Raw genomic sequence first — 23,065 nt, forward strand, 5'->3', positions numbered from 1 at the left:
TATTCCTCACAGCAGATCGATCAATGGCGCCACATTTTCTAGTTCTAGACTGTGTGTAGTTGTGTAAATGCCCCCCCAAAGATGTAGAAAGAACAGGGAGCTGTCGTACCAGGCCAGTAGCTGCCACATGTCTGACCTATTTCCCGGCAGGCAAGGTCAGACAGACCTCCAGAGACTGCGGCAGGCAGATCAACTCCAGGGCCTGGCGGACGCTGTGCTAAGGAAGTACATGCCTCTGTGCAGTACAACACACCCGGTGCCTGTTGCCTAGCTCCTTGTCTAAATCTAGACCAGAGGTGTTTTTGCCCTAGTACTACACAGCTGATTCAAATAATCAATAAGTCAGCTGTGTAGCGCTAGGGCAAAAACCAAAATGTGTAACCGGGGGAGGGGGCCCCTGGTCTAGACTCATGCCCCACTAACAGTGAGGTAGAAAACCACATTTCGTGGAACTTCAGAAACAACCCCAGCCTATACAGATCTCTAGAAAATAAATGAACATTCAGCAGCCGGTCAAATTTTTTTTAAGTCAAAACGAGACACAGGGCTTTAAATGAAACCGTCTTTATTAAGTAATATCAGAAAAATAAAACTCTTAATTCTCTTTACAGCAAATATATAAATCAGTGCTTTGGCCACAACTTAGAAGGCCATTTATCATAAAATATAGTTTGCTTTAAACTTTACTCAATTTGTTAAATTTATATGCAATTAGTCTTCCCTACATATACATAACAGAAGTGTAGTAAAATTAGCAAATTCTTTAACTGTTGGTACAGCATAGATATTTAAGAAGCATGTATTCCATTAATTTGGTGGCGTACAGATGCAGCTCATGTTTGATCCTTGGCCTTTACAGTTGCAGTGTACAATGCGGTACATTATGAAAACATGCGTATGTGCACTTTCCCTCAACTACAAGACGGCAGCTAATCGTTTTTCAATACTGGTGAAATATACTACAAGCAAATATCACTGACAATCTGCAGTACACCGCAACTCACCCTCCCAGTTCTGCACAGAGGAAAAATAATTATTTGTAAACATTTTAATATATTTATATACAGTATATAATGTAACTTCAAGTGAAATAAAAATAAATGTCTATATTTATGTCATTAACAATATTCCATACACAAAAAGTAAAGATTGGGGTTGAGAGGTTTAGGACCAATGTATTCCCCAGAAGTTAGAATAACACATTTGAGCTGCATACCTCTATGGCTGCATTTACAGTCAGCCCAATTATTAGTCTGTAGACCAATCAGATCAGAGCTTTGCCAATAATTGGGCAAAATATCAGAATTAGGCTGACAGTGTAATGCAGCCTACAGCGGACGGGAAAAGGGATGAGAGGATGACAGCGGGGGAATACTAGGTATCATCTGTCAGCAGAGAAGAGATGGGGTCAGTGCTTGGGCACATGATAAAACTCAAAACGTGAGAAGGCAGATCATATGAAGTGGTACCAGAGTCAGGAGGCCGTTAGTCCAATTTAACGCACTAGGGTAGGTGTAGGCTAGTTAAGTTCAATGTGGGTAAAAAAAATACTGGATAATATGGCTGGAATGTCAGGAACACAACCACCTACATAGGATCATGAGTTGACCACAACGGAAGACCAGGTCACTACCCAAATGCATCGTCAGTCTGACCTCCTGAAGCAGAAGGTATGGGTTGAGTAATAGTGTTCAATAACATACATGCTTTCTAAAAAGGCCACAGGCTTTTTCTATAGAGTTCTATGGTAACACTGTGTGCCCACAAAACCGGTTGTACGTTTCGATTACTTAAGTGGAATTAGGCACGAGTTACTGTAAACAGATAATGTTTTCAAGTTGCAATGGAAAGCATGGCAGTACTGAAGTAGCACATCCTGGTACTTCCTGTCTGTAAGCACAGCTAATAACAGACAGGGAGAAGTATTTTATCATATAAAAACACTAACAGAAAAATAAAAAAGGCTAAAAGCCAGGAGAGAAATAAAATGTTACAACCAACTTAAACCTTGATTCAAAGAGTTGAACACCTAGGATAAGTTAAGTGATCCCCAAAAATGTGATACATTACATTTAAAATAAAAACACAAAAAAGGTAGGAAGAGTATTAACATGTCAAAATAAAATGGATTTTAGGGAATCCCATTGCTACTTAGCGGGTCTGACCCCATCGGTTCCCTGACCAGGAGGACAATACTAGGCACGTGCGTGGGCCCGCACCCCACCCACTCTGCCCCCCCCCCCCCAACCAACCCTGTCAGGGCTCAGGGCAGGCTCAGCCGTATGGCCTGGGTGACTGGTGCCTGACACACTGGGCAGATGGCCTCGGGGCTCTGGCAGATGCGGTTGGCGCATTCTATGCAGAAGAGGTTGTGTCCGCAGGGCACCAGGGCTGCGATGATCTCACTCTCCAGGCAACGGATGCATTCCTGGCCTCCTCTGCATGAGTCTGGGGGAGAGCTGGAGCTGTCACTGGAGGACGAGAAGGTGGGGCCGTAGACTGGGAACTTTTGAGACTCTGAGACACTGAGGGAGACCCTTTGAACCCGCTGGGCCATGGGGTGTTCCAAGGCCTCTTGGAAGGCAGGGGAGAGGTGAGGTGTGCCGGACTGGCTGTCTCGGACAGGGGCCTGGCGGCCACCCAACAGCTGGACACCTTGTTCCAAGTGGCTCCACACCACCTGTGGCTGCGGTGCCGGAGCAGCTGTAGTGATGGCCAGAGGGTCAAACCCAGGAGATCCCAGTGCTGCCAGCTCCTCAGACGCCAAGGGGAGCAGAGTCTCCTCAAACCAGAAGCTGGCCCCAACATTGTTGTTACTGTTGACAAAGGGGCTGGTGGGGCTGAAGTCGGCCATGCGGTTCCCCCCTCCGCCATAGTAGGAGTCAGTGGAGCCACTGCCCAGGGAGCTGGAGCTGTCGTTGCGGTAGTTGGCGGTCATGCGCACACTGCGGTTGCCGGTGCGCTGGGCACCAGCAGGTGTGGCTGCGTTTGACTGCAGCCACACCCCACAGCTTCCCGCCTCGAAGCTGACGTCAGTGCCGTTGTAGTGGAAGTCGTTCTCGTCTCCTGGAATCTCCACACAGTTGCCTGTGCGTATGGCAATGTGGGCCTCGATCTCCTCTCGCGCTCGGTCCACATTCTCAGGCATGCCCGTCACCTCAAACACTGGCTCTTTGTCTCGGCTTGGAGTGACAATGTAAGTGTGTGTCTGCTGTTGGATGCGCTTGATGGTCGCTCCCTTGGGCCCAACCACCAGTCCCACCACGCGGTAGGGAACACGCACCTGGATGGTGGTTTGACCAGGTAGGGAAGGTGCAGCAGGTAGCCCTGGCCCTGCTGCAGCCATCGGACCTGCCTTGTTCCGGGAGGCTCGGATGAGGGAGAAGTGCTCAGCTGCCGAGAGGATCTCCCTCTTGGCCATGACCACATCCTCCTTCCGCCCTGTCACCACGAACACCGGCTGCTCCCCTCGCACTGGGGTCTTGATGTAAGTGTTGGTCTTTGCTCGCAATGCCTTGATCTTGCAACCTAAGAAAGAAAAAAAAGAATAAACGTTTGGAAGGGAGAATCTGACATTAATCTCTATCCTTATAATTTGTTCCAATCTCGATTTCTTACTATTGTGAAATCTGAGATTACACTAACAATTCATAGCTAGATGTCTCGCTGTAGATGGTAGAAGTTGAACTTAACACTATCTTGTCATTTCCGGTTTTAACAACAGTCTACCATTCCCCACAGAGAGAGATAGTAATGGCGTCTTTTTGTAGGCCTATGAGGAAAACGAATGGCGTTTTTCGATAAACGCTGAAACTAAGGTCTGTTGTAAACAGGCTTAGGAGATCTTATACGTTTTGTTCTGAGATCATCAGCTAAAGTCACTAAGAATTAATGTATAAAAAAAACATATCAAAGACTTCATAATTCATAAAGGTATTGTTACCTGACTGCTATTAGCTCAGATCAAAACGTATAAGATTTCCTAAACCGGTGTTAACCTCAGACTTTATTTTCGGCGTTTATTCCAAAACACCCATGTATTTTCCCATAGGGATAGCTAACTTATTTCCGGGTTTTAGGACTACAAGATGGCGAGGTCTATAACAGATCCAGACAAACTATTTGCCAAACATGTTTTATGGCAGTCCAGTCGATACAAAAAGTTAAGAGGATCAAAAATGTACCCCATCTATGAAAAGACAATTTGATAGATTGGTAGCAAACTAAAATCGCGGTACATTACACCGATTTGCTAGCGATAGCTTGCTAGCTGATGTGGCATGGTAATCAACAAAGGCAAAGTTATCCTTTCGGGTGCTAACTGGACAAAGCAAAGCTAGCTACCTAAGGTCGATAATTATCACACCATGAAACAAGCTAAACGTAACTAGCTAGGTAGCTAACTACTAGTAACTAGCTAACTTGCAATCCAAAAGTGCATCAATCACATGGCTAGAGAAAGATAGCTAGAATCAACATAACGATATTTGCATTGCCAGTTACCCAACTTTGAAATGTGGATTTGAAGGGTGACCTAGTTTATAGTAACGTTAACTAGTTACGGCTTGCGGATGCTAACTACATCAGTTAGTCAGCTGTTTGTTTCCAAATTACATTTTACAATGTCAATTACCAAATTGGCAGCTTACATACAATTTAACTCTAACCGAATCAAGCTAGCATCCAACATACACGTCTGACTAATTAAAAAATAATAATAATAACTAGCATACTCACCTTGTCTACCGACAATCTCGGCAACATGTTCTGAGCTGGGCACCGACACACACTCGGTTGTGTTCACACTCTTCCTCCGCATGAGCAGCGATGTCTCAACTTCATAGCCAGGCTCTCCATACACAGGTGGTAGAACCATCATTCCCTGGGCCTGTTGTAGTGTGCCGTGGTCAAACTCATTGTACAGCAAGAGTGTCTCGGGCGTATCCATTCCAGGTAGCATAACAGAGCCTAGTCCCGAGACTTGGGCCTGCACAAGCAGCGTCTTGTTGAACTCATCCTCTCCCAACACGTCTTCGTTAGCTCTTTCTTCGTCCTCTTCCGTCGGTGTCGGATGGTGGTGCTGTATAGGCTGCAGGTCCAGCACAGCACCAAGCACATTGAAATGAGAGACCGGGCGTGAATGCAAGAGCCTCTCGGGTTGTTCCGTCTGTCTGTAGTGGGCTTCCAGGCCTATGTCGGCGAATGCATGCACAACTAGTGGCGGGATCTCCGGCTCAGTTTCCTCGGTCTCCAACAAAGATGTGCTACTTGGCATTATGAAATTCTACCAACGACGTTATTTAACTAAATTAATACCACACGTTTAAATAGTTAGTTACTGTCGTCTGTAACTATGAATTTATGAAAAAGTTATTATTAAAAGTAGCGCCCGCGCCAGTTTTACTTTGTTGTGTTTCGTCTTTTCTTCAGACACCTCTCTCACCAGCAGAAACGCTTCCGGGAATTCTCGCGAGTTTAATCAATCTTCTTCTTGTAGCATTCCGACCGACTGGACGATATTGTGCTGCCACCCGCAGTTTGGAATGCACATAATCAAATAGATTTTTCCATCAATTCAAATTCTAGGCTTTCATTACCTTTTTTTGGAAATCAAATCATTAAAATATTGAATTGGATATGGCTGATTTATTTGTTTCTTCCTCAAAAATATTGCACAGATCATCGATCCTCAGCATTCCCCAACATAGCAAATCATGAAATGCCATTGCATGGAATACGTTGTCATTCAACATTTTATTTTGTCTGATCTATAAATTATTTCTGCTCTTATCAAATTACATGGGCTGGGAACATCACAATGACTGAACGTCATCAGATGCAACTGCATGACATATGTTACACCGCTAGATGGCATCATTGTCCTAAATAAAGGGGTCCCCCTCCGTCTGATATTGCCTTTAAATGAGGTGACAAACAATTATCATCGTAATAACTGATACATTACAGAAGTTAATGTTTAGCTTTTTGCATGTTAGGTTCTTTAACAACGGTGCTATAATGAATAGCCTTTAGAATCATTGTAAAGTTCTATTTCCGTAATGAAACGTGACTCCAAACTTGCGTAGCCAGTGTCTAAGCAACGACGCACAATAACATTGTAGCGCCGAAAATAAATAATATTTTTTGGCTCCATTAGGATTTTTTTACCAACTCCAAATTACTGAGGGAAACTACGTCTACGAGGATTTCATTTGACATTTTACCGAGTTGTTTTGTCTTCCGAGTCATTGCTGGTGAAAATGTATGGTCGCGCTCCAAGAGTTACCTACCTCACCGTGGGCAGCACCACGTCCGAAGTTGGGCCAGGATCATACGAGGTCATTCAATACACAACAAAAAAATCAGGTAAGGTTGTTGATGTTTTCAAAAGGAAGTTTTTAGTAGCATTTTAGGAACAAGCTCGCAAATTGTCATAATTTGTCAGTTTTTTAAATGAGTTATTATGACTGTTGCTTATCTGAAATCCATGTAGGGCAGGCCTATGGCTAAAATTCTGTATGTATGTAGACTTATATGCTCAGCTGCTATGTTTTGTTTTTGAAGTAGCCATATTGACGCAAAAGGTAGCCTTTGTTACATACATGCACAATTTGTGATTAATCCAATATTTAATCATGTTGATCTCAGATTCATAAAGTATGCTGTTCTTGAAAGCAATTGAACATGTAATATATATATACTGTTAGTAGTTGTGACAGTGTATAAAATATGTTAAAAATATGTGTATAGGCCTATATTCATTGACATTTATCACTGTTTTGCAGATGGCTATGCTCCATTCCTCTCACTCTCCAACCGGCCCTCAATGTTCCACAGGTCCAGCAATGACAAAGCCTTGCCTGGACCGGGACAATACAACAGCTCACATAGCAAGGTAAATCATGGATGCATCCATCCACCCAAGTGTGAATTTAATTCACTTGTCTTTCTAGCAGTCTTGTCAAATGGGTCTGAAGAATCAATGCATTGGGTTCAATTTGATTCCCAAGCTTAGCTAATCATAAACCAAGGTGACATTGATCTGAACCTTGTAGGATAACATTCTGGGAGGACAAAGTCTAAAGAATCGATCAAAGCGGTTTGATGAGGTGGTGTCAGAAGTCCCGGGCCCTGGAACGTACAACGTCCGGCAGGCAGCAGGAAACACACTGAGGGGAGCTGAGAGTGAGCCTCCGGGGAAGAGACGCACTAAGGTAGTATGTGTCCCTGAGGTGTATTCACTAGAAACAAAATGGAAGCAAACAGGCCAAAACGGGGAGGTACCTACCTGAATTTGTCCAATAAGAAACACTTGTTTTCATTGCAAAATAGTTTTCCACTGCTAAATGTTTTGCTACGGTGTGCCCTAATGAATACACCCATGTACTAGCCTAAGCTATTCCATTTTAGCACACTCTGTGACTTACTGCAAAGATGAGTGGGGAACCATCCCACCTTGTCACCGCACATATTTTAAGTCTGTACAACAACATCTTTACTCAAATCAAATGATGCTACTTAAACCAGATGATGCAGAAGACGTAGTAAAAAAAGCCATTGAATAATTTCAGTCCCACGCTATCATCTGTGATTTGTTTTTTAGTGCTTCCACACCCTCTTAGACATTGTGTGCTTGTGCTACAGACTTCTGGATTTGTCTATTTCTTCTGCATTTGCTGATGCCGACCGTTGATTGGGGCAGGTGTTTGTGAGAGCAGTGTTTTGTGAGACGGATCCGAAAATGGTTCTTCTTACAGAACCCCAATATGAAAAGCTGAGACTCTCTCAAACATGCACATGTAATCTGTTTTTCTCTATGACGCCTACAAGACACACGAGAGTGGTTAGAATGTAAGAGTAAGGGTTTGTCGCCCAGGACATAGTGTCTATAATACTGTAATAAGCTCACATAGTTGCTGTCACAAAGTCCAAACTCCATACAGTTGTCGCTGAGTAGTTGGATATACCTTTCCCACTGAGTAAACCATTTCTGTCCTTAAAGCAGTCAAATAAATACATTTTGATCAGGTTTTTGCTTTTGTCAATAAAACTCATGAATGCAACTGTTTATGTTAAGTTGTTTTGTATTCTACTTGTAGCTTTGGTTGTCCTGAAAAGACGATGGTACAACACAGGGGAAGCAGATACATGGAAGTAGTGAATTTTAGGTTTCCCATTCAGGAATTGGCTGGGTATGTTAATGTGTTTCCTATGTTGTGTATTCCACTAGTGGCTTCAGGGTGTTCCTACTCGCCTCAAGTTCCTACCACAGCCAGACATTCCTTCCATCCCGTCACCTGGGCAGGCCTTTGGCTATGAAGACAATGGACAGGGATTTCTTTGCAAGCAAAAGGCACCAGCAAAGGATGATACATTAGGACCTGCTTTCTACAACCCAGTGGTGGTAAGAGAGGAGAACGCGCACGCATGCACTCACACACACGCTCACTCGCATGCTCGCTCACTCAAGTTATGACAGTGAGAGTGGTGAGAGTAAATTCATTAGTGAGTGAGTGAGTGTGTGTGTGCGTGTGTTTGCACTTACTCTGTGTGAGAGAGTTCCATTAGCAGCAGCCGATCTAATGCACCAGTGGGCCTCTTAATTTGCCCGAAAACTATTTCCATAGCTAATGATCGGAGCTCCACAAAGCACCTTGTTCATTTATTCTGGTGTCAACAAAGAGGACCATTAGTAATTATTCTTCAAGTTATATTACAATATTCATTTAAAATAATGCACCGCCCACTGGTCTGGCCTTCAATTAAACTATATTTAATTTGCTAATGACTAACCAAGTCAACAACGTCCTTGAGGTAGGTTATATCAACACTCCAGGCTGACAGAAAGAGATTAGTCAGGTAGGTTATATCAACCTTCGAGGCTGGCAGAAAGAGATTAGCCAAGTAGGATATACCAACACTCCAGGCTGACAGAAAGAGATTAGTCAGGTAGGTTATATCAACACTCCAGGCTGACAGAAAGAGATTAGTCAGGTAGGTTATATCAACACTCCAGGCTGACAGAAAGAGATTAGTCAGGTAGGTTATATCAACACTCCAGGCTGACAGAAAGAGATTAGTCAGGTAGGTTATATCAACACTCCAGGCTGACAGAAAGAGATTAGTCAGGTAGGTTATATCAACCTTCGAGGCTGGCAGAAAGAGATTAGTCAGGTAGGTTATACCAACACTCCAGGCTGACAGAAAGAGATTAGTCAGGTAGGTTATATCAACACTCCAGGCTGACAGAAAGAGATTAGTCAGGTAGTTTATATCAACACTCCAGGTTGACAGAAAGAGATTAGTCAGGTAGGTTATATCAACACTCCAGGCTGACAGAAAGAGATTAGTCAGGTAGGTTGCACCAACACTCCATGCTGGCAGAAAGAGATTAGTTAGGTAGGTTATATCAACACTCCAGGCTGGCAGAAAGAGATTAGTCAAGTAGGTTATATCAACACTCCAGGCTGGCAGAAAGAGATTAGTCAGGTAGGTTATATCAACACTCCAGGCTGGCAGAAAGAGATTAGTCAAGTAGGTTATATCAACACTCCAGGTTGACAGAAAGAGATTAGTCAGGTAGGTTATATCAACACTCCAGGCTGACAGAAAGAGATTAGTCAGGTAGGTTATATCAACACTGCAGGCTGGCAGAAAGAGATTAGTCAGGTAGGTTATATCAACACTCCAGGCTGGCAGAAAGAGATTAGTCAAGTAGGTTATATCAACACTCTAGGCTGCCAGAAAGAGATTAGTCAGGTAGGTTATATCAACACTCCAGGCTGGCAGAAAGAGATTAGTCAGGTAGGTTATATCAACACTCCAGATTGACAGAAAGAGATTAGTCAGGTAGGTTATATCAACACTGCAGGCTGGCAGAAAGAGATTAGTCAGGTAGGTTATATCAACACTACAGGCTGGCAGAAAGAGATTAGTCAGGTAGGTTATATCAACACTCCAGGCTGGCAGAAAGAGATTAGTCAGGTAGGTTTATCAACCTTCGAGGCTGGCAGAAAGAGATTAGTCAGGTAGTTTATATCAACACTCCAGGCTGGCAGAAAGAGATTAGTCAGGTAGGTTATATCAACCTTCGAGGCTGGCAGAAAGAGATTAGTCAGGTAGGTTATACCAACACTCCAGGCTGGCAGAAATAAATTAGTCAGGTAGGTTATATCAACACTGCAGGCTGGCAGAAAGAGATTAGTCAGGTAGGTTATATCAACACTCCAGGCTGGCAGAAAGCGATTAGTCAGGTAGTTTATATCAACACTCCAGGCTGGCAGAAAGAGATTAGTCAAGTAGGTTATATCAACACTCCAGGCTGACAGAAAGAGATTAGTCAGGTAGGTTATATCAACCTTCGAGGCTGGCAGAAAGAGATTAGTCAAGTAGGTTATATCAACACTCCAGGCTGGCAGAAAGAGATTAGTCAGGTAGGTTATATCAACACTCCAGGCTGGCAGAAAGAGATTAGTCAGGTAGTTTATATCAACACTCCAGGCTGGCAGAAAGAGATTAGTCAGGTAGGTTATATCAACCTTCGAGGCTGGCAGAAAGAGATTAGTCAGGTAGCTTATATCAACACTCCAGGCTGGCAGAAAGAGATTAGTCAGGTAGGTTATATCAACACTCCAGGCTGGCAGAAATAGATTAGTCAGGTATTATATTTCAACACTCCAGGCTGGCAGAAAGAGATTAGTCAGGTATTATATTTCAACACTCCAGGCTGGCAGAAAGAGATTAGTCAGGTAGGTTATATCAACACTCCAGGCTGACAGAAAGAGCTCAGTGATTTAGGGTTATCAAGAGTGCATCAATTAATTCCTTTCTTCCTCTCCCTCTCGCTCCTTGTCTTTAAAGGCTTTAAATCTCCTGACTGACATGTGTTTTTAACCACCAAGTTTATCAGGTCATGGAGTTAAGTAGCTGTCTAATGGCATTCTTTCAAAACAGGGAAAACTATGCTGATAAGACTTGTTTGGGCAACACTGATCTATTGGCTGTCTGATGAATAAACCTTATTTTCCTAACCTCAATATGCATCACAGTGTACAATTCATTTCAAAGCAGACTAAGTTACTTATATCCTGAGTTGCTTTGGTTTGCTTTAGGAGATGTTGGTACCATTTTGTTAGACGGTATTTTTGTTAAAGATAAGTTTGTAGTGTTCGCAAATTGGATGCAGCCTGTGTTGTTGACTGACATTCAGTTATTGTTCGTGTGTCGCTGATTGAATTCAAACCTGCCATGTAATTCTGAACCCATGATTACTTAGAAAAGGGCTGCTCATTTCCAGAACTATCTTTATTGTCATTCTTGTGTGTTAATAGCCCCTGTGCCATATCTCAAATGCCAGAGTAAAAGTGAGGGAGGTTGTAAAGGAAAAAGATTACTGGTCGCTGAATCTCAGCTGTTCTGAAATATACTGACATTTAGTGGAAATTCATCATCCCATCTTAAAGAAAGCTAAGCAAAAAAACACCATTCTAAAATAGAAACAACCCCCCTCCATCGTCACTGTTTTATTTCCACAGGCAGAAACCAGCTTCTCTCTGAAGTACAAAGGCGTCCATTTTGGGAAGATGACAGGGAAGCGAGGCGAGGTGAAGGGGTTAGAGGGCCCTGGACCAGGGCAATATGATCCTGAAGAGTGAGTGCTGTCTGCCTCTCCTCACATCGAACACTTCTCTGCTACTAAACACACGCCTAGCCTTCTCCATTCCAGTGGCTCAGATCCATCGGACCACGGCAGTCACACATCTACAGTTGAAGTCGGAAGTTTACATACACCTTAGCCAAATGCATTTAAACTCAGTTTTTCACAATTCCTGACATTTAATCTTAGTAAAAATTCCCTGTCTTAGTTCAGTTAGGATCACCACTTTATTTTAAGAATGTGAAATGTCAGAATAATAGTAGAGAGAATGATTTATTTCAGCTTTTATTTTTGGGTAGCCTTCCACAAGCTTCCCACAATAAGTTGGGTGAATTTTTGCCCATTCCTCCTGACAGAGCTGGTGTAACTGAGTCAGGTTTGTATGCCTCCTTGCTCACACATGCTTTTTCAGTTCTGCCCACAACTTTTCTATAGGATTGAGGTCAGGGCTTTGTGATGGCCACTCCAATAATTTGACTTTGTTTTCCTTAAGCCATTTTGACACAACTTTGGAAGTATGCTTGGGGTCATTGTCCATTTGGAAGACCCATTTGCGACCAGGCTTTAACTTCCTGACTGATGTCTTCAGATGTTGCTTCAATATATCCACATAATTTTCCTACCTCATGATGCCATCTATTTTGTTAAGTGCACCAGTCCCTCCTGCAGCAAACTACCCACACAACATGATGCTGCCACCCCCGTGCTTCACGGTTGGGATGTTGTTCTTCGGCTTGCAAGCCTCCCCTTTTTCCTCCAAACATAACAATGGTCATTATTGCCATACAGTTCTATTTTTGTTTCATCAAACCAGAGGACATTTCTCCAAAAAGTACGATCTTTATGCAGTTGCAAAGCGTAGTCTGGCTTTTTTATGGCGGTTTTGGAGCAGTGGCTTCTTCCTTGCTGAGCTGCCTTTCAGGTTATGTCGATACAGGACTCATTTTACTGTGGATATAAATACTTTTGTACCTGTTTCCTCCAGCATCTTCACAAGGTCCTTTGCTGTTGTTCTGGGATTCATTTGCATTTTTTGCACCAAAGTACGTTCATCTCTAAGAGACAGAACGCGTCTCCTTCCTGAGCGGTATGATGGCTGTGTGGTCCCATGGTGTTTATACTGATGAACGTGGTACCTTCAGGCATTTGGAAATTGCTGGATGAAGCAGACTTGTAGAAGTCTACAATTTTTTTTCTGAGGCTCTTGGCTGATTTTCTTTTGATTTTCCCATGATGTCAAGCAAAGAGGCACTGAGTTTGAAGGTAGGCCTTGAAATACATCCACAGGTACACCTCCAATTGACTCAAATGAAGTCAACTAACCTATCAGAAGCTTCTCAAGCCATGACATAATTTTCAGGAATTTTTCAAGTTGTTTAAAGGCACAGTCAACTTAGTGTATGTGAACTTCTGACCCACTGTAATTGTGATACGGTGAATTATAAGTGAAATAATCTGTCTGTAAACAATTGTTGGAAAATTACTTGTGTCATGCACAAAGTAGATGTCCTAAGCGACTTGCCAAAACTAGTTTGTTAACAATACGTTTGTGGAGTGGTTGAAAAAAAAGAGTTTTAATGACTCCAACATAAGTGTATGTAAACTTCCGACTTCAACTGTATAGGCAATTGGTACAACAGGATCAAATTCCCTGAAATGTGCATTCGTTTTCCTCTTTATCGAAATCCACTCGGGCTAAATGACAACACAGGATATACGCTCCACTATTCAGTCATTTTTGCCTCCAAAGTAAAATTAAAGTCTAACATTGTTTACAATGCACTTCCTGACAGTATTATTGATGGTGAGTGAGAATGAGTCTTACTAAGCACTTTTGGATATTGTGGGCATCCTCCCGACATAGTTATTTGAAAGGCTTCAACAGCTCAATAGTAGGGAGGGCACCTGCGTTCCCCCAGCCATCACATCCCCCACTCTCTTCAATTGAGCTTGGCTTGGACGTGTAAATCAGTCCTCTCCCATCCTCTCCCATCCTCTCCCATTCCCAGATAGATGTGATTAACAGGGTTGGAAACGGCCCGTAAGTAAGCATTTCACTGTTAGTCTAGAGCTGTTGTTTACGAAGCATGTGACAAATAAAATTGGATTGGATTTTGACAGGGTCATTTGGAGATGATTGACAGGGGAAATAAATCCTCCCTCCTAAAAGCTTAAGAGCTGCTGAAAAATACACTTCCCATTTCCTCCACCTATCCCACGTCCATCCGCAGGTATTCCACGACGGAGTACGAGAACGTCAATGTGAGGAAGGGGCAGAAGAGTCGGGCCGAGCTGGTTGTCCCGCGCTACCACGAGATTGTCACCTTGCAGGAGGAGAAGAAGGTAACTCCTTAGGGGATGTGTCCATACCAGTGATGCCACGTCGCCATACTGTAACAACCCCAATCATCATCAGCACAGTGACACTTCTAGTCTCTCTCGTCCCTCTTTCATAGTGCTACTTGAAATGCTACAGGTTCCATAAAGCTAGAGCAGGCCGAGCTAGCTAGCATAAGACTTGGAGTATGGTCCACACCTAGACTAGACTGGAGGAGCAACGCTAAGCATGTTTGAATGCACTGCGTTGAGAATGAGAGGGAGTGACCGGAATGGGGGGAAAGCACTACTGGTGACATCAGCTTCCTACCATTCTCAAAGGGCCTTTTGGGGCTGAGGGGGGAGTGTGCTGTCTGTTCAGCGGACAGCTTTAAGGTTAAGGGAGACTGAGGGAGGGAGGGAGGGAGGGAGGGAGGAGGAAGAGCGGGAGGCAGGGAGGAAAGGAGGGAGGGAGCCAGGAGGGAGAGAGAGAGGTAGGGAGGGAGCGGGGGCAGGGAGAAAGAGAGAGGGAGGTAGGGAGAGGAGGGAGGGAGGGAGAAAGAGAGAGGATAGGAGGGAGGGAGGGAGAAAGAGAGAGGGTGGAGGGAGGGAGGGAGGGAGGGAGAAAGAGAGAGGGTAGGAGGGAGGGAGGGAGGGAGGGAGGGAGAGAGAGAGGATTGGAGGGAGGGAGGGAGGCAGGCAGGGAGGGAGGGAGGAAGAGCGGGAGGGAGGGAGAAAGAGGGAGGGAGGGAGAGAAGATAGGAGAGAGGGAGAAAGAGAGAGGATGGGAGGGAGGGAGAGAGGATCGGAGGGAGGGAGGCAGGCAGGGAGGGAGGGAGGAAAGGATAGGGGCATGGAGTAAGCACTCCCAACCCTCTCATAGTGAGACAGTAAGTCAGCACTGTGCCAATCTAGAAGCTCTGGAAGGGGCCTTAGAGTGTGTTCCATCCCTGCTGGAAAGGAAACTGCTCTCTCCTAGTCCCATAAATTCAGAGGAGCAGATCTCCAACAGCAACAATCCTCAGGGACTGGATTCTTCTCTTCAAGATCATAGAAAGATATATTTTTCAATCTCAGATGAAATATTATTTTCATTAGTCACAACAGCTATTTGTTTGCATGTTTTTTTCTGGAATGTCTCCAGCCTTGCTCTGGCTTTCCTCTCCTCTCCTTTCCTTTGCTTTCACTATCTGTGTTTCTTCCTCCACTCTTCTCTCCTCCCCTCCCCTTTTCTCCCCTCCCCTCTCCTTTCCTTTGCTTTCCCTATCTGTGTTTCTTCCTCCACTCTTCTCTCCTCCCTTCTCCTTTCCTCCCCTCCCCTTTTCTCCCCTCCCCTCTCCTTTCCTTTGCTTTCCCTATCTGTGTTTCTTCCTCCACTCTTCTCTCCTCCCTTCTCCTTTCCTCCCCTCCCCTTTTCTCCCCTCCCCTCTCCTTTCCTTTGCTTTCCCTATCTGTGTTTCTTCCTCCACTCTTCTCTCCTCCCTTCTCCTTTCCTCCCCTCCCCTTTTCTCCCCTCCCCTCTCCTTTCCTTTGCTTTCCCTATCTGTGTTTCTTCCTCCACTCTTCTCTCCTCCCTTCTCCTTTCCTCCCCTCCCCTCTCCTCCTCTCCTTTCCTCTCCTCTCCTCTCATTTCCTTTCCCCATGTCTTTCCCATGAAATGCTTATTGCATGCTTGACACTGTAGTGTTCTACTTTCAGCTTCCTGTCTCAGTTATATCATGTACCACTAGAGGGCATTCAAGCTTCACATTTGGACGGAGCTTGTGCACTACCTGCTAATACAATGTGATCAGTGTTCCGGGGTGAAGTTTCTCCAAGGTTATAGGTCTAGGAACAGCTTCCCTCCCTGAATCCTAACATTAAGCATTAGTGGGGTAAATGCAAAACTGACCCAAGATCATAATCTAGGGGCAACTTCAATCTACTCCGTGACCTGCAAATGAACTTGAATGCACAAATGTGGTATAGATGTTGGTAGCTTGGTAATGATGCTTGATGGTGTTCAAATAGGCTGGAGGAATTACATGTGACATACTTATTAAATGTGGTAGAGATGTTGGTAGCTTGGTAATGATGCTTGATGGTGTTCAAATAGGCTGGAGGAATTACATGTGACATACTTATTAAATGTGGTAGAGATGTTGGTAGCTTGGTAATGATGCTTGATGGTGTTCAAATAGGCTGGAGGAATTACATGTGACATACTTATTAAATGTGGTAGAGATGTTGGTAGCTTGGTAATGATGCTTGATGGTGTTCAAATAGGCTGGAGGAATTACATGTGACATACTTATTAAATGTGGTAGAGATGTTGGTAGCTTGGTAATGATGTTTGATGGTGTTCAAATAGGCTGGAGGAATTACATGTGACATACTTATTAAATGTGGTAGAGATGTTGGTAGCTTGGTAATGATGCTTGATGGTGTTCAAATAGGCTGGAGGAATTACATGTGACATACTTATTAAATGTGGTAGAGATGTTGGTAGCTTGGTAATGATGCTTGATGGTGTTCAAATAGGCTGGAGGAATTACATGTGACATACTTATTAAATGTGGTAGAGATGTTGGTAGCTTGGTAATGATGCTTGATGGTGTTCAAATAGGCTGGAGGAATTACATGTGACATACTTATTAAAGGTGGTAGAGATGTTGGTAGCTTGGTAATGATGCTTGATGGTGTTCAAATAGGCTGGAGGAATTAAATGTGACATACTTATTAAAGGGGTGTTTGACTTTTATACCTCCCTTTATTTCCAGGAGGAAGGCTACTGAAATGATACCTTAAACTATTTATTCAATCTTTACACATTTATTACAACTTAACACATTTGTATATACATATGTATAATATGTATATTATATTAAAGTTAAAGAACACAGAAACAACAATAGAATTACTACATCCAAGACAGAACAAACAGTCCAAGTTCACTCTCTTTTTGACGTCCAAGTTGACTCTCTTTTTGACGTCTCTTTTTGAACTGTATACTTCAGACCACTGTGTTTTGCGGTGAGGGGAGGTGCGGTATGGTCAGACTGGGGCGTGTGTGTGGCTGCCCCACGATGTGTGTCCCCTGCTGTGGATCCCCCAGTGGTGTCTGGGCTTCCATCCATCATCATTAGAGAGGGACTGGCACGGCACCGCCCCCCTGGCAGATGGGTAATTATTAGTACGGACACACACCATGGACACCCAAGGAATTACTCAATTCAGTTGAAGTCACTGAATTCAGAATTCAGATTTGAAATAAGTAGCTTCTCCTTTTCAGTTTATCAAGTCTATTATTGAATTGGAATTTCAGTTTACTTTCTGAATTTACGGACTTCGATTGGAATTGGACCCCAACCCTGTACTGTATACTGTCAATTCCATTTCAATTCAGTCAATTCATCAATGGGAAAATTCACCAATGCTTTTCAAGGAGAAGGAAAAAAATGCAATTCCAATTTTAGTTCCTGAATTGACTGAATTGAAATGGGACAGACCCCAGCCCTGGTACCTGGATACCTACATACCTCTGTAGGTCTACCAAGACCTCTCCGTAGGTCTACCAAGACCTCTCCGTAGTTCTACCAAGACCTCTCCGTAGGTCTACCATACCAAGACCTCTCCGTAGTTCTACCAAGACCTCTCCGTAGGTCTACCAAGACCTCTCCGTAGGTCTACCAAGACCTCTCCGTAGTTCTACCAAGACCTCTCCGTAGTTCTACCAAGACCTCTCCGTAGTTCTACCAAGACCTCTCCGTAGTTCTACCAAGACCTCTCCGTAGGTCTACCAAGACCTCTCCGTAGGTCTACCATACCAAGACCTCTCCGTAGGTCTACCAAGACCTCTCCGTAGTTCTACCAATGCCCGTGGTTGCATCCCAAATGGCAACCAGTTCCTTTTATAGTCTCACTAATGACCAGAGCCCATAGGACCCATACACAGGAGAGTGTAGGATTGGATGTGCTGGCTGGAGGTATTCTGCTGTGAAATGTAGGCAGTGGCAGTCTTTAGTTGACCTCTAAAGAGTTGGCAGCAGACGTCTATAAACAGAAGCTGCACACACAGCGACCACATTCATTCTCCCAGACATCATTATTCCTCACCGCTTCCAATGTATTTGCCCACCAAAGAGGCATGTGTGTGTGTGTGTGTGTGTGTGTGTGTGTGTGTGTGTGTGTGTGTGTGTGTGTGTGTGTGTGTGTGTGTGTGTGTGTGTGTGTGTGTGTGTGTGTGTGTGTGTGTGTGTGTGTGTGTGCGCACGCTGTGTTTATATGTGTGTGTGTGCTTGCTTAGTGAACAGATTTTCCTCTGAATATATGTTTTCTTACTTTGTGTGCAGCTTGGTTTCTCAGTGTGTGTGTTTATATGTCTGTGTGTGTGTTTGTGTGTTCATGCATCTACAGTGAGGGAAAAAAGTATATGATCCCCTGCTGATTTTGTACGTTTGCCCACTGACAAAGAAATTATCAGTCCATAATTTTAATGGTAGGTTTATTTGAACAGTGAGAGACAGAATAACAACAAAAAAATCCAGAAACACGCATGTCAAAAATGTTATAAATTGATTAGCATTTTAATGAGGGAAATAAGTATTTGACCCCCTCTCAATCAGAATGATTTCTGGCTCCCAGGTGTCTTTTATACAGGTAACGAGCTGGGATTAGGAGCACACTCTTAAAGGGAGTGCTCCTAATCTCAGCTTGTTACCTGTATAAAAGACACCTATCCACAGAAGCAATCAATCAATCAGATTCCAAACTCTCCACCATGGCCAAAACCAAAGAGCTCTCAAAGGATGTCAGGGACAAGATTGTAGATCTACACAAGGCTGGAATGGGCTACAAGACCATCGTCAAGCAGCTTGGTGAGAAGGTGACAACAGTTGGTGCGATTATTCGCAAATGGAAGAAACACAAAAGAACTGTCAATCTCCCTCGGCCTGGGGCTCTATGCAAGATCTCACCTCGTGGCGTTGCAATGATCATGAGAACGGTGAGGAATCAGCCCAGAACTACACGGGAGGATCTTGTCAATGATCTCAAGGCAGCTGGGACCATAGTCACCAAGAAAACAATTGGTAACACACTATGGCGTGAAGGACTGAAATCCTGCAGCGCCCGCAAGGTTCCCCTGCTCAAGACAGCACATATACATGCCTGTCTGAAGTTTGCCAATGAACATCTGAATGATTCAGGGGACAACTGGGTGAAAGTGTTGTGGTCAGATGAGACCAAAATGGAGCTCTTTGGCATCAACTCAACTCACCGTGTTTGGAGGAGGAGGAATGCTGCCTATGACCCCAAGAACATCATCCCCACCGTCAAACATGGAGGTGGAAATATTATGCTTTAGGGGTGTTTTTCTGCTAAGGGGGCAGGACATTTACCGTCAAATCTTGGGTGAGAACCTCCTTGCCTCAGCCAGGGCATAGAAAATGGGTCGTGGATGGGTATTCCAGCATGACAATGACTCAAAACACACGGCCAAGTCAACAAAGGAGTGGCTCAAGAAGAAGCACATTAAGGTCCTGGAGTGGCCTAGCCAGTCTCCAGACCTTAATCCCATAGAAAATCTGTGGAGGGAGCTGAAGGTTCGAATTGCCAAACGTCAGCCTCGAAACCTTAATGACTTGGAGAAGATCTGCAAAGAGGAGTGGGACAAAATCCCTCCTGAGATGTGTGCAAACCTGGTGGCCAACTACAAGAAACATCTGACCTCTGTGATTGCCAACAAGGGTTTTGCCACCAAGTACTAAGTCATGTTTTGCAGAGGGGTCAAATACTTATTTCCCTCATTAAAATGCAAATCATTTTATAACATTTTTGACATGCGTTTTTCTGGATTTTTTTGTTGTTATTCTGTCTCTCACTGTTCAAATAAACCTACCATTAAAATTATAGACTGATAATTTCTTTGTCAGTGGGCAAACGTACAAAATCAGCAGGGGATCAAATACTTTTTTCCCTCACTGTAACATCAGTCTTGTGACTGATGGACTCTACATCATGCAGCATTGTGGAGGACATGTGGAACTCTGATGGTCTGTACATCATGCAGCAGTGTGGAGGACATGTGGAACTCTGATGGACTCTACATCATGCAGCAGTGTGGAGGACATGTGGAACTCTGATGGTCTGTACATCATGCAGTAGTGTGGAGGACATGTGGGACATGGCTCCTGGGGAGGGTGGAAGGGCCTGTATGGGGAGGAGGACTTCAGTCTAATGGCCCACTCCACTCCCCGCACTGCAACCCAGGGTTGCATCCCAAATGGCATCTTGTTCCCTAGATAGTGCACCAGGCCCTTGTCAATAGTAGTTCAAAGGGAATACGGTGCCATTTGGGATGCAGCCCTACTAATGTCTAATCAGAGGTAGGTTATTCTTCTTCTGACATCCCTCGCTCAGTCTCCATCTCTGCCCGCTCGGAATGTTCATCTTCATAATTCACTCATCTACTTTTCTCATCTCTGCAATCCTCACTTCTGCAGTCCTCACCTCTGCAGTCCTCACCTCTGCAGTCCTCACCTCTGCAGTCCTCACCTCTGCCGTCCTCACCTCTGCCGTCCTCACCTCTGCCGTCCTCACCTCTGCCGTCCTCACCTCTGCAGTCCTCACCTCTGCAGTCCTCAGCTGGAAGGGCTCAGATGGCATCCAAAATCACCAAGCTGCTCTATCTTCCTCTCTCCCTCTCGGGATAAACCAATTACTCAATTCAATTCAATTCAATGGGCTTTATTGGCATGGGAAACATATGTTAACATTGCCAAAGCAAGTGAGGTAGATAATATACAAAAGTGAAATAAACAATAAAAATGAACAGTAAACGTTACACTCACAGAAGTTCCAAAAGAATAAAGACATTATAAATGTCATATTATGTATATATACAGTGTTGTAACGATGTACAAATGGTTAAAGTACAAAAGGGAAAATCAACATAAATATGGGTTGGATTTACAATGGTGTTTGTTCTTCACTGGTTGACCTTTTCTTGTGGCAACAGGTCACAAATCTTGCTGCTGTGATGGCACACTGGTATTTCACCCAGTAGATAAGGGAGTTTATCTCTCTCTCTCTCTCTCTCTCTCTCTCTCTCTCTCTCTCTCTCTCTCTCTCTCTCTCTCTCTCTCTCTCTCGTCTGTCTGTCTGTCTGTCTGTCTGTCTGTCTGTCTGTCTGTCTGTCTGTCTGTCTGTCTGTCTGTCTGTCTGTCTGTCTGTCTGTCTGTCTGTCTGTCTGTCTGTCTGTCTGTCTGTCTGTCTGTCTGTCTGTCTGTCTGTCTGTCTGTCTGTCTGTCTGTCTGTCTGTCTCTCTCTCTCTCTGTCTGTCTCTCTCTCTCTCTCTGTCTGTAGGGAGTGCCAGGTCCAGGCCAGTACCACATCAGGAGTCAGTTTGAGAAGCCAAGCAGCCTGTATGGCAATCTACCTGTCTTCAGCCCTCCTTTCCTCTCTCAGGCGCAGGTACAGTAAATACAACACACCATCCTGAATCACACCACACCAATCACAACAGACCATCCTGAAACACAACAGACCATCCTGAAACACAACAGACCACCCTGAAACACAACAGACCACCCTGAAACACAACAGACCACCCTGAATCACAACAGACCACCCTGAATCACAACAGACCACCCTGAATCACAACAGACCACCCTGAAACACAACAGACCACCCTGAAACACAACAGACCACCCTGAAACACAACAGACCATCCTGAAACACAACAGACCACCCTGAAACACAACAGACCACCCTGAAACACAACAGACCACCCTGAAACACAACAGACCACCCTGAAACACAACAGACCACCCTGAAACACAACAGACCACCCTGAATCACAACAGACCACCCTGAATCACAACAGACCACCCTGAATCACAACAGACCACCCTGAAACACAACAGACCACCCTGAAACACAACAGACCACCCTGAAACACAACAGACCACCCTGAAACACAACAGACCATCCTGAATCGTGACCGTAACTAAACTAAGGGTGCGTCCAAAATGGCAACCTAGGGAGGGCCCTGGTCAAAATTTGTGCATATAGGGAATAGGGTGCACTACTTTTGACCAGGGCCACCATGCGAGAACGTGTGCAAGTGCATACTTCGAGAGAATGGTGGAGAATGGGGGATGACTCAGCCATGGTTGCCGCAGTGGCTTCCTGTGGTGTGAAGCAGTCTGTCAGACACACCATGTGATGGCCTCTCGGACAAGACACCATCGTAAGCCCTTTTGACCAGAGTCCTCTCTGTCTTAGGGACAGATGGAAGGTTATATTATTATACTATCTTAGGATCCGTTGGAGTTCAACTCGGCTATCAATATACAGTACATTTGACTATTTCATTTTCATTCAGGTTCAATCTACATCCTAAATGTATAGTGCACTTCCTCCGTCCCCCATCTCCCGTCGATCCTCCAGGAGGCACAGAAAAGGCCATTCACCTTCCTCATTGGTAGTTCCATGGTGAGGCACATCTCGTTCCTGGAGCAAAAACCCTGTGCTACCCGGGGGCTACGGTGAAGGATCTCACAGGGTTTATTTCGTGTGTCCAGCCAAGGGCTGCTGCTGCGTAGTGCATGTGGGATTAAATGATATCAAAAGGGTAAATCAGAGAAAATGAAACAGGATTTTATTGAGCTGATCAACACCCTGAAAGGCTCAGAAAAAGCAGCCGATTATCTCTGGCCCCGTGCCGTCGCTGGGTGGCGGCTGTGAAATGTTCAACAGGAATCTTAGCTCTTCATGTCTGGCTTAAAGACTACCGCCACTCTGTTGGCATAACTGTTATTAACAATTTCCACACTTTTTGGAAACAAAAGATGCTCTACAGAGATGATGGACACAAACCATCTAGGAGGCTGGACCCTCTTCATATTTCAAGGCTGCGTTTAAGATATTGACTCAGAGACAGACCAAGCCCCGCTCAGGTAATGCCTCCCATCCTTTCTAAGCGTTATCGTCATACTGTTGTCTATACTGTCAGGGGTGTTGTCAGTTGTAATCTTGTACCAATTCATTTGAACTCCACTCTTAGATCTGCTATTGTTAGCTCAAAAGAGATGCCCACTGTGTTCTGCTCAC

The 23,065-nt window shown here is 44.4% G+C and overlaps 2 protein-coding genes across 2 annotated transcripts in view; one reads left to right on the forward strand and one right to left on the reverse strand.

The window, feature by feature from the left end:
- Positions 1 to 548: 548 nt before the first annotated feature.
- mex3c (mex-3 RNA binding family member C) lies at positions 549 to 5,470 on the reverse strand. Its single transcript, XM_014172496.3, has 2 exons — positions 4,738 to 5,470; positions 549 to 3,528 (listed from the first exon to the last, which is right to left on the reverse strand). The coding sequence occupies exons 1-2, from the start codon at positions 5,273 to 5,275 to the stop codon at positions 2,264 to 2,266; spliced, it is 1,803 nt and encodes a 600-aa protein (XP_014027971.2). The 5' UTR covers positions 5,276 to 5,470; the 3' UTR covers positions 549 to 2,263.
- Positions 5,471 to 5,925: 455 nt separating this feature from the next.
- stpg2 (sperm-tail PG-rich repeat containing 2) overlaps positions 5,926 to 23,065 on the forward strand; it is a 73,619-nt gene continuing 56,479 nt past the window's right edge. The window contains exons 1-7 of the mRNA XM_082968705.1: positions 5,926 to 6,366; positions 6,786 to 6,895; positions 7,056 to 7,214; positions 8,231 to 8,404; positions 11,535 to 11,650; positions 13,888 to 13,999; positions 21,317 to 21,424. Coding sequence (XP_082824831.1) covers positions 6,261 to 6,366; positions 6,786 to 6,895; positions 7,056 to 7,214; positions 8,231 to 8,404; positions 11,535 to 11,650; positions 13,888 to 13,999; positions 21,317 to 21,424 — 885 coding nt within the window. The 5' untranslated portion in view covers positions 5,926 to 6,260. The remainder of the gene's footprint in view (positions 6,367 to 6,785; positions 6,896 to 7,055; positions 7,215 to 8,230; positions 8,405 to 11,534; positions 11,651 to 13,887; positions 14,000 to 21,316; positions 21,425 to 23,065) is intronic.

Source organism: Salmo salar, chromosome 24, assembly GCF_965601325.2.
Source record: "Salmo salar chromosome 24, fSalSal1, whole genome shotgun sequence".
NCBI lineage: Eukaryota > Metazoa > Chordata > Actinopteri > Salmoniformes > Salmonidae > Salmo > Salmo salar.

Bases quoted from the DNA above. Each gene is read 5' to 3' on its own strand.
- mex3c (XM_014172496.3), bottom strand. From the start codon at position 5,275: ATGCCAAGTAGCACATCTTTGTTGGAGACCGAGGAAACTGAGCCGGAG. The intron at 3,529-4,737 runs GTGAGTATGCTA...TTTCTTTCTTAG, and splicing joins CGAGATTGTCGGTAGACAAG to GTTGCAAGATCAAGGCATTG.